General features: G+C 43.0%; 1 protein-coding gene across 5 annotated transcripts in view; it reads left to right on the top strand.

Moving 5' to 3' along the window:
* The window catches only part of LOC137369100 (endoplasmic reticulum aminopeptidase 1-like), a 171,501-nt gene that overhangs the window by 130,357 nt on the left and 24,035 nt on the right, over positions 1-17,109 (top strand). For 4 of the 5 annotated variants that reach the window (XM_068029747.1, XM_068029748.1, XM_068029749.1 and 1 more), the window contains exons 15-17: positions 590-774; positions 3,056-3,217; positions 5,549-5,689. In XM_068029747.1, coding sequence (XP_067885848.1) covers positions 590-774; positions 3,056-3,217; positions 5,549-5,689 — 488 coding nt within the window. Of the gene's footprint in view, positions 1-589; positions 775-3,055; positions 3,218-5,548; positions 5,690-9,726; positions 9,886-17,109 lie in introns of those variants that run through there. The other variant, XM_068029750.1, reaches the window with a different exon arrangement.

Raw genomic sequence — 17,109 nt, 5'->3', positions numbered from 1 at the left:
TTCAAAATTATTTTGTTCTTTTAGTATACATCACACAGCAATGGCATTTTCCAAGCATAACCGGTTCTTTTACTAAGTTTTCATTTTAGATACATTGGGTGGGGGCTGGGAGGGATGGGGGATTTTTGACTGCCAGCCATCATCTCTTATCTCATAACTGGATAACCAACAAAAGAAAACCTAGTATAGACTCTAGACAACCATTTATTAGTCTGATTTAATTTTGAGGCAGGCCTTTAAATGGATGCCCAACATTTCAATTTTTGCTTTTACTTATATGATGCTTGTGAATGTTTGTCTGTCAAGAGACAGTAGGTTCGTGGGAAATTGCACTCTATTCACTTTGATCCTGAGTTTAAACTATTTCAGTCTAATGTGATGAATGTCCTCTTACCAGTGCTCTTAGGGGTACTGTGTGACATGAATGGACACATTCACAAGCCAGGTGCTAGAAGATGGTTTATGCTGGGAATGGTCCACAGCCTAGCAATACTTTATGTGTAGATATTACCACAAATGGAAGAACAATGATAAGTTCCATCTAGAATACAAATGGTCAACAAAATTCTCTTGTTCTCTTCTGCTCCAGGCGTACATAGTCGATTTATTTAAGAACCTGATTGACCAGCAATCATGGAGTGATGATGGTTCTGTTTCTGAACGGTTGCTGCGCAGTTCACTTCTGGTATTTGCCTGCGTTCGCAAGTACCAGCCCTGCGTTGACAAAGCAGAAGAATATTTCAGGAAATGGAAGGATTCCAATGGTACATTGAGGTCGGTACTAAGTAGTAACTGGTAATAACTGCAATAACATTTTCCTAGACTGATTATTGTATTTAATATACTTATAGAAACATGGAATTTTAATACAAAACAGAAGTTATACTACACAACCCAGGCGTACAGCATTGTGGTTTTATCATTGGTCTAGTAATCCAGAGGCCTGGCCTAATAACCCACGAAACACGAGTTCAAATCCCAGTTTGAGAATTTGTATTCCATTAAAAAAAAACCTGGAAGTAACAAGCTGGCACCAGTAAAAGCGACCATGAAGCTGTTGAATTGTCATAAAAGTCCAGCTGGTTCACTAATGTCCTTTTCAGGAAGGAAACCTGCAATTCTTACCCGATCTGGCCCATGCATGACTCGAGTCCCACAGCAAAGTGGCAGACTCTTAACTACCCTCTGAGGTGGACCAGCAAACAGCTCAGTTGTATCAACCACTAGAAAGTAAAACAAGAATAAAATGTGATGCACTGCTCAGCTGTGACCTAGGCATCAAATCAGGACAAAACAAAGGCACACTCGCCCAGTCAACCCTGCAAAGTCCTCCTCACTAATGTCTGAGGCCCGGCACTAATGTTGGGAGAGCTGTCCCACTGACTAGTTATACAGCAGCTTGACATAGGTATGATTATGTAAGTATGACTACCATTCAACATCCTAGGCTTCTCCTTCATCGTCCCTGGGTACATGAGCCACCTTTACAAATAAAAACTAAAATATTTCTAAATAACAACCCCTTTTAATTTTGCTACCTGCTTTTATTTTACCAGTTTTGTCACATGCAGGCTCACCCTCCAGGACCCTAGTCAGCTGCTGGCAGTTCAAACTCTCAACCTTAAATGTGAAAATGTAAGAGGCAAAATTATATATATCTGAATTAATTCATCATTAACCATGAAGAAGCCATGAGAAGCTGGAGATAGTGGTGGTGGTAGAGGATTTGGAATCTGAAATCAGTGCTGACCTGCATTCCAGCACAGTGATGTTTGTAACGCAGTTACCAACTCTGCAGAAATTCACCTGGAAGTAATTTAAGGGAAATCCTTAGTGACTAAGGAAAAAGCTCCAAAATGATGTTTGGACTTGCTCGAATTGTGCTAGTCTGAAGGAGGCTGCAGTGACTTGGAATTAGCAGTGAGCAAAATGCAGCATTTTAAAACATTCCACAGGCCTCATTCTAACTTCCTGTTAAAGGAGTGGGGTTGGGGCAGTGGGGTGGGTGTGGGGTGTGGGTGTGGGAATCCTTCAGCGTGTACAGTTGCTCTTGTAAAGACTATGAGTGATGTTGATTTGCATTTTTAAAAAAGCTTTCAGTGTACAGCAGCCTGGGTATCTTCAATAATACTTCTAACAGGGGTAACTTGACTTAAATTACCTTAATATAACAAATTCATTTGATTCTAAGAGCCCCTGCTTTACTCTTCTATGCCCCTATCTGAACTAATTCTGAGCTTGACTTTTTGCTAAGCTCTTCTTCCACCACCTTCAATTCTGTGCCTACCTTTTTTGTCAGGAGGCTTTCCCATTCAATATGGGTCCTTTCATCTGGTTCCCGACTCACTTTTGATCTTTTGACAAATTGTCAGCATGACAATCGGCTGAACGAGTTTCACCACTCACTCTAATCTAGCTCCCTCTGGACTTGCAGCACAGCGTTCTCTCAAATCCGATCTGACATCGTTATCAAAACCTTTGACAGCAGGAACACTGTTGCTGTGTGACGTAAGGATCTCTATCTCACTGTGACTGAATCTCTCCTGCACCAAGACCCTGCTGCAGAACACCAAGCAGTCACTTCCTGATCTGTTACTGACATTATCTCCTTTTGAGATCTTTTTCTCTCTCCCACCACACCGGCATGACCTCGTACATCATAGTTCACCAAATCCACATAGCCCACTTCCACCTTTACCCCAGGATACGATGCACAAATGGAACTGTCCTGGTAGACCATCTGGCTCCTGCCCACTGAACTTATCCCCCCTCCTTCCCCCCTTATCCAGTCCTTGCCCATCTACATCCATGGCATCTGTTGACACCCTCTGCTACTTAAATGAATGGAATGAAAATCAAGCAGGTTCTATAACAGTGAGCAATCCACTCTTCCAGGTGGAGTTCATGTGGCAAAGGTGAAAATTTACACATTAACTGAACTGTTCCTGCCATTGGTATTGGCAGCCTCCCGAGTATTTGCAACATTTTCTGTTTTTGTTTGAATTACTGTAGATGTTAAGGTTGTTAAACAGTCATCTATCTCTTTGTATGACAGCTTACCCACTGATGTTGCGTTTGCAATTTTTGCCGTCGGAGCCCAGACGACAGAAGGATGGGAATTCCTATTTGAGAAGTACAGACGCTCGCTGTTTAGTTCTGAGAAGAGCAAGATTAAGTCTGCTCTAACAATCAGCAATAATACAGAGAAACTTCAGTGGTAAATCTTGTTAAGTATTTCAAGTTGAAATATTGTTATTTCCTTGAATGGAGGAAACTTAAGCTTGTGTCAATTAAATAGGTCTTCTCTAAAGTAGCATTGTCTGGTGAAAATAATAAAATTGCACACATTGCTATTGCAGACTACTTTGTATGATAATGAGCACAATTCTGTAATATTATCTTCTGTACACTGGTGTGCTTCTGCTTGTAGTTTGGTTTTTCTTATTCCTACTTCAATAATTTCACTGTCACCCCTACTGTCACTTTTGCATTCCCCACTATTTTTCTTAATTTTCAAGTGTTTTAGCTGTTATCTCTTCCAAGTTTAACTGTTCAAAGGGAAAGTTCATTCTAATTGACTCTTGGAAAAGCAAATGGGTGATCTAACATTGGGATCAAATCAAAAGACTGAACAGTTAAGGAAGTGTTAATGTATAAAAGAAATTATTATTAATGTGGGGAAGAAAAGACACCAGAAGTGCAATATTTGTCAAGATTGAGACACAGTGGCGCAGTGGTTAGCACCGCAGCCTCACAGCTCCAGCGACCCGAGTTTGGTTCTGGGTACTGCCTGTGCGGAGTTTGCAAGTTCTCCCTGTGACCGTGTGGGTTTCCTCCGGGTGCTCCGGTTTCCTCCCACATGCCAAAGACTTGCGGGTTGATAGGTAAATTGGCCATTGTAAATTGCCCCTAGTGTAGGTAGGTGGTAGGAGAATTGAGGGAAGATGGGGATGTGAGAGGGTAATGGGATTAATGTAGGATTAGTATAAATGGGGGTGGTTGATGGTTGGCACGGACTCAGTGGGCTGAAGGGCTTGTTTCAATGCTGTATCTGTCTATGACTCTATTGCAGATGAGTACGAATATAATTCAATAAATTGGTAAATTTATTGAAATAAGCAAGAGAAAAGATCTGGTGGATTTATCAGAAAAACAATCTAATTCTTTAGGACTCGGCTATGTAAGAATATCGGGATCAGTACCTGAACAAGAATACTCACCAAGGACACTCAATGATTAACTTCTTGTCAAGGAATTTATACCTCGGGATTAAAGATGTCTAAAATTGGCTCACTAAACTATCTTGCATCATGTAGATCAGACTATATTAAAATTTACACTACCAATCTCCCATCAGGATCCACATAAGCTACTGAGTGAATTAACCCTTTCTTGTCAATTAAAGAAGTTGGTCAACAAATTGTGAACTAACAATTTGTTAACTTTAGAATCATTGTAAGCACTTAAAAATGAGTATACAAATAATTAATAGGTAGGGTCTATTGACAAAATAAATAAGTGGTTGTGATGTCTCTTGGGACTTGAGTGAGGTTTAGCTGGGTTTGGTATAAGGTTTGTGAGAGAGGGATTGCAGGCTGTTGAACATAAAGGCTTCTTCTTAATTCTGTTTTACTTTCATTTTCCCTTTGCTAGCATGTGTGTTCTGCAGTAGCCCCAAGTGTACACAATGCAATTGCAATTTCAAAACACTACAACACTACATCCTTCTCCTTCTTAGTAAAGGAGAGACATAGAATGTTTCAATAGTCTATTTCCAAAATGTAAACAACAAATTTTAACATAAATAGTTCACTTCATAACATAGTCACTTAATAGTCATTTGGTACTACAGAACTTGAGTACTTGCTGAAAATAGAGACATTATGTCAAAGCTTGCACTCATCAGGACAATCTGCAAGAATATCAATGTGAGGGAAAACAACAAATTTATACTGTATGAGAAGAGAATGCTGATTGGTTGGCAAATGAACTCTGATTGGTAGAGGTGTTGCTGTGGAGACTGTACCGGTTCACGGTGACTGACAGTTAACTGTCAAGCTTTGTTTGAAATTTAAACCAGGCAACTTGATTCTGATTGATCAAGGCATTGTCCTGAGGAATGAACCAGCGAATGGCTATCACTTATTTTGTTTAGCTGAAATAGGCGCAATGTTTGTACATATTATTTCTGTCTGCAAAGACTAGGGCCCTGTGTATTAATATATGTAGCATCCAGTACATGCAAATGTGCCACACTGAGAGCCCTACTGACAATCTTAAATGAGCACACTGAGGATTATTTAGCAAATGTCCAAACACGGAATCGCATCTAACATTGGACACTGTGTTTTGTGTTTTGCAAGCGTGGTCTGGTTGGGTACAGCCTGTGCCTTGCCCATTTCAAACAGCAGAAGGGACATGTTGTTTGTTTGCAGACAGAAAGAATGTGTACAATGTCTGAGTTCAACCGTTTTGGTATTGTTCACTCCATACAGCCCTGTTAGTATCTCTGATATTTGGAGCCTTTAATTGCTTCTCTTTTAATCAGGTTAATGGACCAAAGTTTGCATGGCGACATTGTCAAAACACAAGATCTGCCTTCTATCGTTATATCAGTGAGCAAAAATCCAACAGGATATCATCTTGCTTGGAAATTTTTAAAGAAGAACTGGGACAAGCTAGTACAAAAGTATGTATTATTATACAAGTTTCTAATAGTAATTGGGAGTATTTGCATCCATTTTGAGAACAGAATCTGGAAACTATTTCCTGTTCATTTTCTCATATAATTATATATATAATATTATTATATTTATGATATAATATATTAACATATAATATATTATAATTATTATATATACATACTATATAATATACCCTGTGTGTTTGAGTCTGTGTTGCTGCTGAGAGGACAGGTGGATTTGCTAATGCTGGCAGTCACCATAAATGTACTGTGTAGGCAGGATATTTTCATTTTCTTGTTAAGAGACATTGTAGTCTCTGTTCAGCACCTCCCTATTGAAGTGACTCAGATTGGGAACTGATTAAAATGGAGAATCCTGCTAAGTTTTTCCTCACTATTGTGGTCCTCGTTGGTTCCATAATACTCAGCACCATTACAATTGCCTTTCACACAATGGAGGAACTTTTAGCATAACCAGTGTAGGTGTATGTCTAAAGTATCAAAGGGAGTTAACAGCCCATGCTAGCAAAGCAGAGATGTGCAGTATTTGCATAGAAGGTTACGGCACATAAAGAGCTCTACAGCCTGTTGTATCTGAGCAATTCCAACTAATATGGTAATGTTTCATTACGGAAATCCTGTGAACTGGACTATCTTAAAACATTTGAGGAATATGCACTCCCTCTAAAACTAAAGTGGAGACAAAATATGCAATGGAGTCACAAAATATGTTTCTGTGTGTTTTTGCATTAATGATTTTTTTTTAATTGGAAAGGTAACAATTGTAGGGGAGCATGCACTGAAGAAAATACTGGTGTTTTTGTACTTTGCTTTTGACTTAAGTATCCCTTTACCACAACTCGTCTTGCAGAATTACACAGAATGTACAGCACGGAAACAGGCCACTTGGCCCAATCAGTCCATGCCGGCGATTATGCTCCACTTGAGCCTCCTCCCAACCTTCGAAATCTGACTCAAAAAGCAGAACCCTCTTTCCCCTTTGACCTCATTTGCTTATCTAGTTTCTAGTATATCTAATACAAATGCATCTGTACAATCTGCTTCAACCACTTCCTGTAATAGCAAGCTCTAACAACAATAACAATACAATAATAGGTAATGTGAGGTTTTTTTCAACTTCATTTAAAGTTTATTTTAAACCAATAGTCTTTTTTCAGTTAATATTCAAGACACTATTATCTTAAAGTATTTAGTGTTAGCATGTTAACTATTTTATGTAATAAAAACAAGAAATGCTGGAAATACTCAGCAGGTCTGGCAGCATCTGTGGAGAGAGAAGCAGAGTTAACGTTTCAGGTCAGTGACCCTTCTTCCTGACCTGAAACATTAACTCTGCTTCTCTCTCCACAGATGCTGCCTGACCTGCTGAGTATTTCCAGCATTTCTTGTTTTTATTTCAGATTTCCAGCATCTGCAGTTATTTTGCTTTTATTTAACTATTTTATGTGTTACACACTGAAATGTAGAAACAAAATGTTAAGGTAGCTGCATTTAATTCTCCTGTAGGCTAAATTCCATTCAATTTGATCGGGAAGGCAAGTCTGCGGAGTACCTTTTTGTTTAAAGTACTCCAACTTAAAGAAAATTGATACTCTCAACAATAATTTTTTAAAATTTAATAAGAATTACGTTAATTTGATCACCACCATGAAGATTCTTGCAAAACCATTAAAATTGAGTCAGTTATTTTTTTTATTCATTCATGGGATGTGGACATCACTGGCTATGCCAGGATTTATTGCCCATCCCTAATAGCCCTTGAGAAGGTGGTGGTGAGCTGCCTTCTTGAACCGCTGCAGTCCATGTGAGGTAGGTACACCGACAGTGCTGTTAGGAAGGGAGTTCCAGGATTTTGACCCAGCGACAGTGAAGCGAACAGTGAAGTTGAATGGTGGTGGACAATTCAGCAACTAACTGGAGGAGGAGGCTCCACAAATATCCCCATCCTTAATGATGGGGGAGCCCAGCACATCAGTGCGAAAGGCAAGGCTGAAGCTTTTGCAACAATTTTCAACCAGAAGTGCCAAGTTGATGATCCATCTCAGCTTCTTCCTGAAGTCCCCACCATCACAGATGCCAGTCTTCAGCCAATTGGATTCACTCCGCATGATATCAAGAAACGACTGAAGGCACTGGATACTGCAAAGGCAATGGCCCTGACAACATTCCGGCAATAGTACTGAAGACCCGTGCTCCCGAATTTGCCGTGCCCCCAACCTAGCTGTTCCAGTACGGCTACAACACTGGCATCTACCCAGTAATGTGGAAAATTGCCCAGATATGTCCGATACACAAAAAGCAGGACAAGTCCAACCCTGCTAATTACCTGGCTAATTAGTTCTGATGAAGGGTCACTGACCTGAAACATTAACTCTGCTTCTCTCTCACAGATGCTGCCAGACCTGCTGAGTATTTCCAGCATTTCTTGTTTTTATTCCGGCTAATTACCGCTCCATCACTCTACTCCCGAACATCAATAAAGTGATGGAAGGTGTCGTCGAAAGTGCTATCAAGCGGTACTGGCTTAGCAATAACCTGCTCAGTGACACTCAGTTTGGGTTCCACCAGGGCCACTCAGCTCCTGACCTCATTACAGCCTTTGTTCAAACATGGACAAAAGAGCTGAACTCAGGAGGTGAGGTGAGAGTGACTGCCCTTGACATCAAGGCAGCATTTGACCGAGTATGGCATCGAGGAGTTCTAGCAAAACTGAAGTCAATGGGAATCGGGGGGAAAACTCTCCCCTGGTTGGAGTCATACCTAGCGCAAAGGAAGATGGTTGTGGTTGTTGGAGGTCAATCATCTGAGCTCCAGGACATCACTGTAGGAGTTCCTCAGGCTAGTGTCCTAGGTCCAACCATCTTCAGCTGCTTCATCAATGACCTTCCTTCAATCATAAGGTCAGAAGTGGGGATATTCGCTGATGACTGCACAATGTTCAGCATAATTCACGACTCCTCAGATACTGAAGCAGTCCGTGTAGAAATGCAGCATGACCAGGACAATATCCAGGTTTGGGCTGATGTGTGGTGCCAGGAAATGACCATCTCCAACAAAAGAGAATCTAACCATCTCCCCTTGAAGTGATTGATGACTTTAACCCCTTATAGGGTCTAAACCAAATCAAGCATACATCCCTATGAATCTCCTCTAATTAAGTTCAAACCAGACAAATTCTTATAGACACTTATTTGGGTCTAAAGAACCGAACTAGCCTTTCCTCAAAGAAAGAAAACCAGCAGAGAATATTACCACCTTACGATAGCCCATTTTAAAAAATAAATATGGCTAAGTCATAAATATCCCAGATATTATAACGGTCTGGGAAACTCTCTTCAATACGTATCTCTCCGCTTAAAGAGACACAGAGAGGGGGGTTCTTGTAGTTGTATACAAAATGCTACATGAGACGATTTATTAGCTTTTATATATTTATTAAAGAATTGAACATGCAATACACTTTAAGTGGATAAGTATATCAGAATATCAAAGATTACTAAGAGATGTAACACAGAACCTTATTTCTAAAATAGAATCCAAAAGTTCAACCTTGATATTGTTACAGCAAATTATCTTAGAATATCCATCAAATTTAAAGTAAACCTTTACCTTAAATTCCCCAGGTAAGCCATAGGTTGAGAGGCATTGATGAGGAATTCAATACTTCTAGTTTCTTGTTTCAAAACCCTTCATGTTTATACTATTTCTAAGCTCTCAGCTGACCTTTTAGCATATCGGTGTTATCTTTCTGTGTATGTTTTTCTTGCTTTTGAGATCCATATATGGTCATATCATTAGCTACCATCCCCATTTAACTTATTTGCTGGAAATCTCCTGCTCTGGAAGTTGTGAGCTTTTATCTGGTCAAAATGTTTATAATTGGGTTTACTTGGCATCTGTTTCTGTAAGTACTATTTCATTTTATTATTTTATTATCTATAATTGTTTTTATGGTACCTTGAACCCTTCTTTTAAGTCAATCTGTATACATCACCAACACTATCAATTAATTCATTTTATAGCTACCTCTTACTGACGTCACACAGGATATTTCAATGTGTGTTTATCCTCCAATTCCCTGGTAACAGAGACCCTGAAATGGATTTCCCAATTTCAAAGGTGTTTCTGGTTCACATTCTATTGTGACAGGGACCTTGAAGGACCTTGGAATTTTTAACTCTACCTTCTGAAAGTAAGTCTTGAAAACTGACCATTTATTCAATCTTTAATTCTAAAAGGTATAATATATTAACCATATGTAAATTCTACCTAATTAAACCTATTGTACCTATGTTTCATCACACCCTTGACATTCAATGGCATTATGATGAATCTCCCACTATCAACATCCTGGGGGTCACCGTTGACCAGAAACTGAATTGGAGGAGCCATATAAATACTGTAGCTACAGCAGCAGGCCAAAGGCGAGGAATCCTGCAGCAAGTAACTCACCACCTGACTCCCCAAAGCCTGTCCACCATCTACAAGGCACAAGTCAAGTGTGTGATGGAATATTCTCTGCTTGCCTGGATGGGTGCAGCTCCAATAACACTCAAGAAGCTCAACACCATCCAGGACAAAGCAGCCCACTTGATTGGCACCCCATCCACCACCTTCAATGTTCACTCCCTTCACCACCTACACACAGTGGCGGCAGTTTGTACCATTTACAATATGCACTGCTGCAGCGCACCAAGGCTCCTTACACAGCACCTTCCAAACCCACAACCTCTACCACCTAGAAGGACAAGGGCAGCAGACACAATGGGAACACCACCACCTGCAAGTTCCTCTCCAAGCCACACACCATCCTGACTTGGAACTATATTGCCGTTCCTTCATTGTCGTTAGGTCAATATCCTGGAACTCAACTTGACAAGGTCCCACATGGGAGACTTATCAAGAAAGCAAATGCACATGCGATACAGGGTAACTTGTTAAGGTGGATTCAAAATTGGCTTAGCTGTAGGAGACAGAGAGTGATGACAGGTGGCTGTTTTAGTGACTGGAAGCCAGTGTCCAGTGGCGTACCACAGGGATTTGTGCTGGGTCCCCTATTGTTTGTCATTTATATAAACGACATAGATAACTATGTGGGGGGTAGGGTCAGTAAGTTCGCGGATGACACAAAGATTGGCCGAGTGGTTAACAATGAGGTTGAGTGTCTTGGGTTATAGGAAGATATAGACGGGATGGTCAAATGGGCAGAAAAGTGGCAGATGGAATTTAACCCTGAAAAGTGTGAGGTGATGCACTTTGGAAGGAGTAATGTGACATGGAAGTATTCAATGAATGGCCTGACACTGGGAAGTTCCGAGGAACAAAGGGACCTTGGCGTGTTTGTCCATAGATCCCTGAAGGCAGAAGGACAGGTTAATATGGTGGTGAAAAAGGCATATGGGACACTTGCCTTTTTCAATCGAAGCATAGATTACAAAAGCAGGGAGGTCATGTTAGAGTTGTATAGAATTTTGGTAAGGCCATAGCTGGAGTACTGTGTGCAAATCTGGTCGCCACATTATGGGAAGGATGTGTTGCACTGGAAGGGGTGCAGAGGCGATTCACAAGGATGGTGCCTGGGATGGAACATTTAAGCTATGAAGAGAGGTTGGATAGGCTTGGGTTGTTTTCGCTGGAGCAGAGAAGACTGAGGGGTGACCTGATCGAGGTGTACAAGATTATGAGGGGCATGGACAGGGTGGATAGGGAGCAGCTGTTCCCCTTAGTTGAAGGGTCAGTTACTAGGGGACATAAGTTTAAGGTGAGGAGCAGGAGGTTTAAGGGGGATTTGAGGAAGAACTTTTTTACCCAGAGGGTGGTGACAGTCTGGAATGCACTGCCTGGGAGGGTGGTAGAGGCGGGTTGCCTCACATCCTTTAAAAAGTGCCTGGATGAGCACTTGGCACATCATAACATTCAAGGCTATGGGCCAAGTGCTGGCAAATGGGATTAGGTAGACAGGTCAGGTGTCTTTAATGCATCGGTGCAGACTCGACGGGCCGAAGGGCCTCTTCTGCGCTGTATTATTATGTGATCCTGAACTCCCTTCCTAACAGCACTGTGAGTGTACCTACCCCATATGGACTGCAGCGGTTCAAGAAGGCAGCTCACCAACACCTTCTCCAGGGCAATTAGAGACAGGCAATAAATGCTGGCCCAGCTAGCGATGCCCACATCCCAGGAATGAAATTTAAAAAAAGTTACGGGAGCTTCCTGGAGTGCCCTTTTACAGACAGCTGAGGAAAGAAACATCCATATGGCTATAAAATAAAAGCAAAATACTGCGGATGCTGGAAATCTGAAACAAAAACAAGAAATGCTGGATTCACTCAGCAGGTCTGGCAGCATCTGTGGAAAGAGAAGCAGAGTTAACGTTTCGGGTCAGTGACCCTTCTTCGGAACTGACAAATATTAGAAAAGTCACAGATTATAAACTAGTGAGGTGGGGGTTGGGCAAGAGATAACAAAGGAGAAGGTGCAGATTGGACCAGGCCACATGGCTGACCAAAAGGTCACGGAGCAAAGGCAAACAATATGTTAATGGTGTGTTGAAAGACAAAGCATTAGTACAGATTAGGTGTGAATATACTGAATAATGAACATCAGCAAGTGCAAACCTGAAGAAAAACAACCTGAAAAAAACAGTGGGTAAGCAAACTGAACAAACTAAGATGAAATGAAATAAATGCAAAAAAAGATTGTAAAAAATGTAAAAAGGAATTCAAAAAAAAAAAAGGAAGAAAAAATAACTAAAAATGACTAAAAATGAAAGTAAAGTGGGGGGCTATCATGCTCTGAAATTATTGAACTCAATGTTCAGTCCGGCAGGCTGTAGTGTGCCTAATCGGTAGATGAGATGCTGTTCCTCGAGCTTGCGTTGATGTTCACTGGAACACTGCAGCAATCCCAGGACAGAGATGTGAGCATGAGAGCAGGGGGGAGTGTTGAAATGGCAAGCAACCGGAAGCTCAGGGTCCTGCTTGCGGACTGAGCGGAGATGTTCCGCAAAGCGGTCACCCAGTCTGCGCTTGGTCTCCCCAATGTAGAGGAGACCACACTGTGAGCAGCGAATACAGTATACTACATTGAAAGAAGTACAAGTAAATCGCTGCTTCACCTGAAAGGAGTGTTTGGGGCCTGGGATAGTGAGGAGAGAGGAGGTAAATGGGCAGGTATTACACCTCCTGCGATTGCAAGGGAAGGTGCCCTGGGACGGGGACGAGGTGGTGGGGGTAATGGAGGAGTGGACCAGGGTGTCGCGGAGGGAACGATCCCTTCGGAATGCTGACAGGGGAAGGGAGGGGAAGATGCGACTGGTAGTGGCATCACGCTGGAGGTGGCGAAAATGGCGGAGGATGATCCTTTGGATATGGAGGCTGGTGGGATGAAAAGTGAGGACAAGGGGAACCCTGTCACGGTTCTGGGAGGGAGGGGAAGGGGTGAGGGTAGAGGTACGGGGAATGGGTCGGACACGGTTGAGGGCCCTGTCAACCACAGTGGGGGGAAATCCTCGGTTGAGGAAAAAGGAGGTCATATCAGAAGCACCGTCATGGAAGGTAGCATCATCAGAGCAGATGCGTCGGAGACGGAGAAACTGGGAGAATGGAATGGAGTCCTTACAGGAGGTAGGGTGTGAAGAAGTGTAGTCAAGGTAGCTGTGGGAGTCGGTGGGCTTATAATGGATATTGGTAGACAACCTATCCCCAGAGATGGAGACAGAGAAGTCGAGGAAGGGAAGGGAAGTGTCAGAGATGGACCATATAAAGGTGAGAGAAGGGTGGAAATTGGAAGCAAAGTTGATAAAGTTTTCTAGTTCGGGGCGGGAGCAGGAAACGGCACCGATACAGTCATCAATGTACCGGAAAAAGAGTTGGGGGAGGGGGCCTGAGTAGGACTGGAACAAAGAATGCTCGACATATCCCACAAAAAGACAGGCATAACTAGGACCCATGCGGGTACCCATAGCGACACCTTTTACTTGAAGGAAATGCATGGAGTTGAAGGAGAAGTTGTTCAATGTGAGAACAAGTTCAGCCAGGCGGAGGAGGGTGTTGGTGGATGGGGACTGGTTGGGCCTCTGTTCCAGGAAGAAGCGGAGAGCCCTCAAACCATCCTGGTGGGGGATGGAGGTGTAGAGCGATTGGACGTCCATAGTGAAGAGGAGGCGGTTGGGACCAGGAAACTGGAAATTGTCAAAATGACGTAGGGCGTCAGAAGAGTCACGGATGTAGGTGGGAAGAGACTGGACCAGCGGAGAAAAGATAGAGTCTAGATAGGAAGAAATAAGTTCAGTTGGGCAGGAGCAGGCTGACACAATGGGTCTGCCGGGACAGTCCCGTTTGTGGATTTTGGGAAGGAGGTAGAAGCGGGCTGTCCGGGGTTGCGGGACTATGAGGTTGGAAGCTGTAGAGGGAAGATCTCCAGAGGAGATGAGGTCAGTGACAGTCCTTTGGACGGTGGCTTGATGTTCGGTGGTGGGGTCATGGTCCAGAGGGAGGTAGGAAGAGGTGTCTGTGAGTTGGCGTTGAGCTTCTGCAAGGTAGAGGTCGGTACGCCATACAACAACAGCACCACCCTTGTCTGCAGGTTTGATGACCATGTCGGGGTTAGACCTGAGAGAACGGAGTGCCTCAAGTTCAGAGGGGGACAGGTTAGAGTGAGTGAGGGGAGCAGAGAAATTGAGACGACCAATGTCTCGCCGACAGTTTTCAATGAAGAGATCAAGAGCGGGTAAGAGGCCAGGGTGAGGGGTCCAGGTAGAGGGAGAATGCTGGAGGCGGGTGAATGGGTCTGCTGGTCGGGGGGAGGACTCCTGGTCGAAGAAGTGAGCCCGGAGGCGGAGGCGACGGAAGAAGAGCTCAACGTCATGCCGAGCGCGAAATTCATTGAGGTGGGGGCGTAAGGGGATAAAACTGAGACCTTTGCTGAGTACAGAACGCTCAGCATCAGAGAGGGGGAGGTCAGAGGGTATAGTGAATACACGGCAAGAGGTCAGATCAGAAGGGGTGGAGTCAGAGGGAAGTGAAGCGGAAGGAGGATCTGGAGGGGCATTAGTCCCCATCAGCTGCTGGAGCTTGCGTTCCTTAACACCTGAAAGGAAGAAAAAAAGTTTTTTGTTAATGCGTCGGATGAGACGTAAGATGAGATGAAACTGCGGAGTAGAACAGATTTGAGATAAGGTGAGACGGTGCTGCTGGAGAGAGAGGTCCAGTGTGTGCATATGGCGGCGCATAGCACTGAGTGTGGATCTCAGGATGCGGCGAGAGTAGCAGTCCGAGGAACGTTGTATTTCTCGGAGATACCTGTGATCCTGGGTGGTTTCAAAGCATGATGGGTGAAACTGCAGTTGGAATCCACGTGGAATCAGTCGGAGCCGGAGACAGTCACTGAGGAAGGAGATGTGGCTGTGAAAACGAGTTTTGGTAGATACCTTATCAAACACCAGGAGGGAAATAGAAAGCAATGAAGGTGAACAAGGTAAAAGAGACAAACGAAAATCCCGTCGGAGAGAAGAGCAGAACTTCTTCAAGGTAGGCATTCCTGGAAGAGAAGTGGCAGTGAATTAAACACTAAAATAAAAGCAAAATACTGCGGATGCTGGAAATCTGAAACAAAAACAAGAAATGCTGGATTCACTCAGCAGGTCTGGCAGCATCTGTGGAAAGAGAAGCAGAGTTAACGTTTCGGGTCAGTGACCCTTCTTCGGAACTGACAAATATTAGAAAAGTCACAGATTATAAACTAGTGAGGTGGGGGTTGGGCAAGAGATAACAAAGGAGAAGGTGCAGATTGGACCAGGCCACATGGCTGACCAAAAGGTCACGGAGCAAAGGCAAACAATATGTTAATGGTGTGTTGAAAGACAAAGCATTAGTACAGATTAGGTGTGAATATACTGAATAATGAACATCAGCAAGTGCAAACCTGAAGAAAAACAACCTGAAAAAAACAGTGGGTAAGCAAACTGAACAAACTAAGATGAAATGAAATAAATGCAAAAAAACATCCATATGGCCTTTGACATGCTCCAGACCTGTCTGACCACGGGAAATCAGGCTGGCAATGCCAAAGGTGAATGATTTTTGATAAAAGTATAATTTTCTTCTCTTAAAAAACAGGAAAGCTCTGAACAAAAAGTAATGCTTCAAGACTTTCCTTCCCTTGCAACTGAATGATGCAGTTCTTTTCCAGACCACTAGATGGAGGGATGCTGCAGCTGTGGAAAGTTCCCATGCTGGAGAGGGTAGGGAGGGACTGGTAGGACAAGACATCTGTTTCCTTTGCCAACTTTCTGCCCTCCCCTTTTGTTACAGTTCAGGCTTTTACAAATGCTGTCTGTGTAAATTTCTATAGGCAGTTCAAGGTCTGCTACAAACTACTTTTATTCGAATTAAACTTGACTGTTCCAGTGCGCTCCTGGCTGGCCTCCCACATTCTACTCTCAGGGGAGACGGTGGCATAGTGGTAAAGTTACTGGACTAGTAATCCAGAGGCTCAGGATAATGCCCTGGAGACATGGGTTCAAATCTGACCATGGCAGCTGGTGGAATTTAAATTCAATTAATTAAAAAAAGAATCTAGAATTGAAAGCGAGTCTCCATAATGGTGCCAAGAAGCTATCACTGATTGTTGGAAAAACCATCTGGCTCACTAATGTCCTTTAGGAAAGGAAACCTGCCATCCTTACCTGATCTGGCCGACATGTAACTCCAGACGCACAGCAATGTGGATGACTCTTAACTGCCCTCTGAAATGGCCGAGCAAACCACTCAGTTGTCAAGGGCAATTAGGGATGGGCAAAATGCTGGCCTTGCCAGCGACGCCCACATCTCCTATTGGGGCTTGGTGTCATACTTTGTTTTATAACATTCCTGCAAAGCGCCTTGGGATGTTTTATTACATTAAAGATGTTATTAGTGTTGTTGTTGATGTAATGTAGTTCAGGTCCAACCAGTAACTCCATGATAACTTCTCATTGGACAACATGTAGAATGCCTATTATGTCTCTGCCAATCCAGACAGCAGAAAGTGACATGTCACAAGTGAATGTAGAAAAAGAATAAGCCCTTTACAGGGCTGGAGATTCTGGAGTAAATGTGATGGTTACCTCCTCACTTGACCCAGTGCCACATGTCTCCTCCTTCAGCTGCTCCCAGCCTGCAGGTGAAGGCTGATTTCCCAACCTTTTACCGCCAGAGCACAAACAGAGATAACACCATCTGCCTCTGATCTCCAGTGCTCCTGGGCTGTTTGCTGGTAGATAAGCAGCTGTTCGTGTTTTAAAATGCTGATAACACTTAAGTTTGTTCAGTAAAAGTTGGTCAGCAGATATATTGTAAGCACTGTTAGTACTTTAGAAAATAAGCAGTCACTTTTCCATGGGTAAAGAGCAGCTGGTAGCTCTG

The sequence above is a fragment of the Heterodontus francisci genome, chromosome 4 (assembly GCF_036365525.1).
Source record: "Heterodontus francisci isolate sHetFra1 chromosome 4, sHetFra1.hap1, whole genome shotgun sequence".
In the NCBI taxonomy this organism is placed as follows: Eukaryota; Metazoa; Chordata; class Chondrichthyes; order Heterodontiformes; family Heterodontidae; genus Heterodontus; species Heterodontus francisci.
Note: the sequence above shows the minus strand (reverse complement) of the source record. Positions and strands in the feature narration are given on the sequence as shown.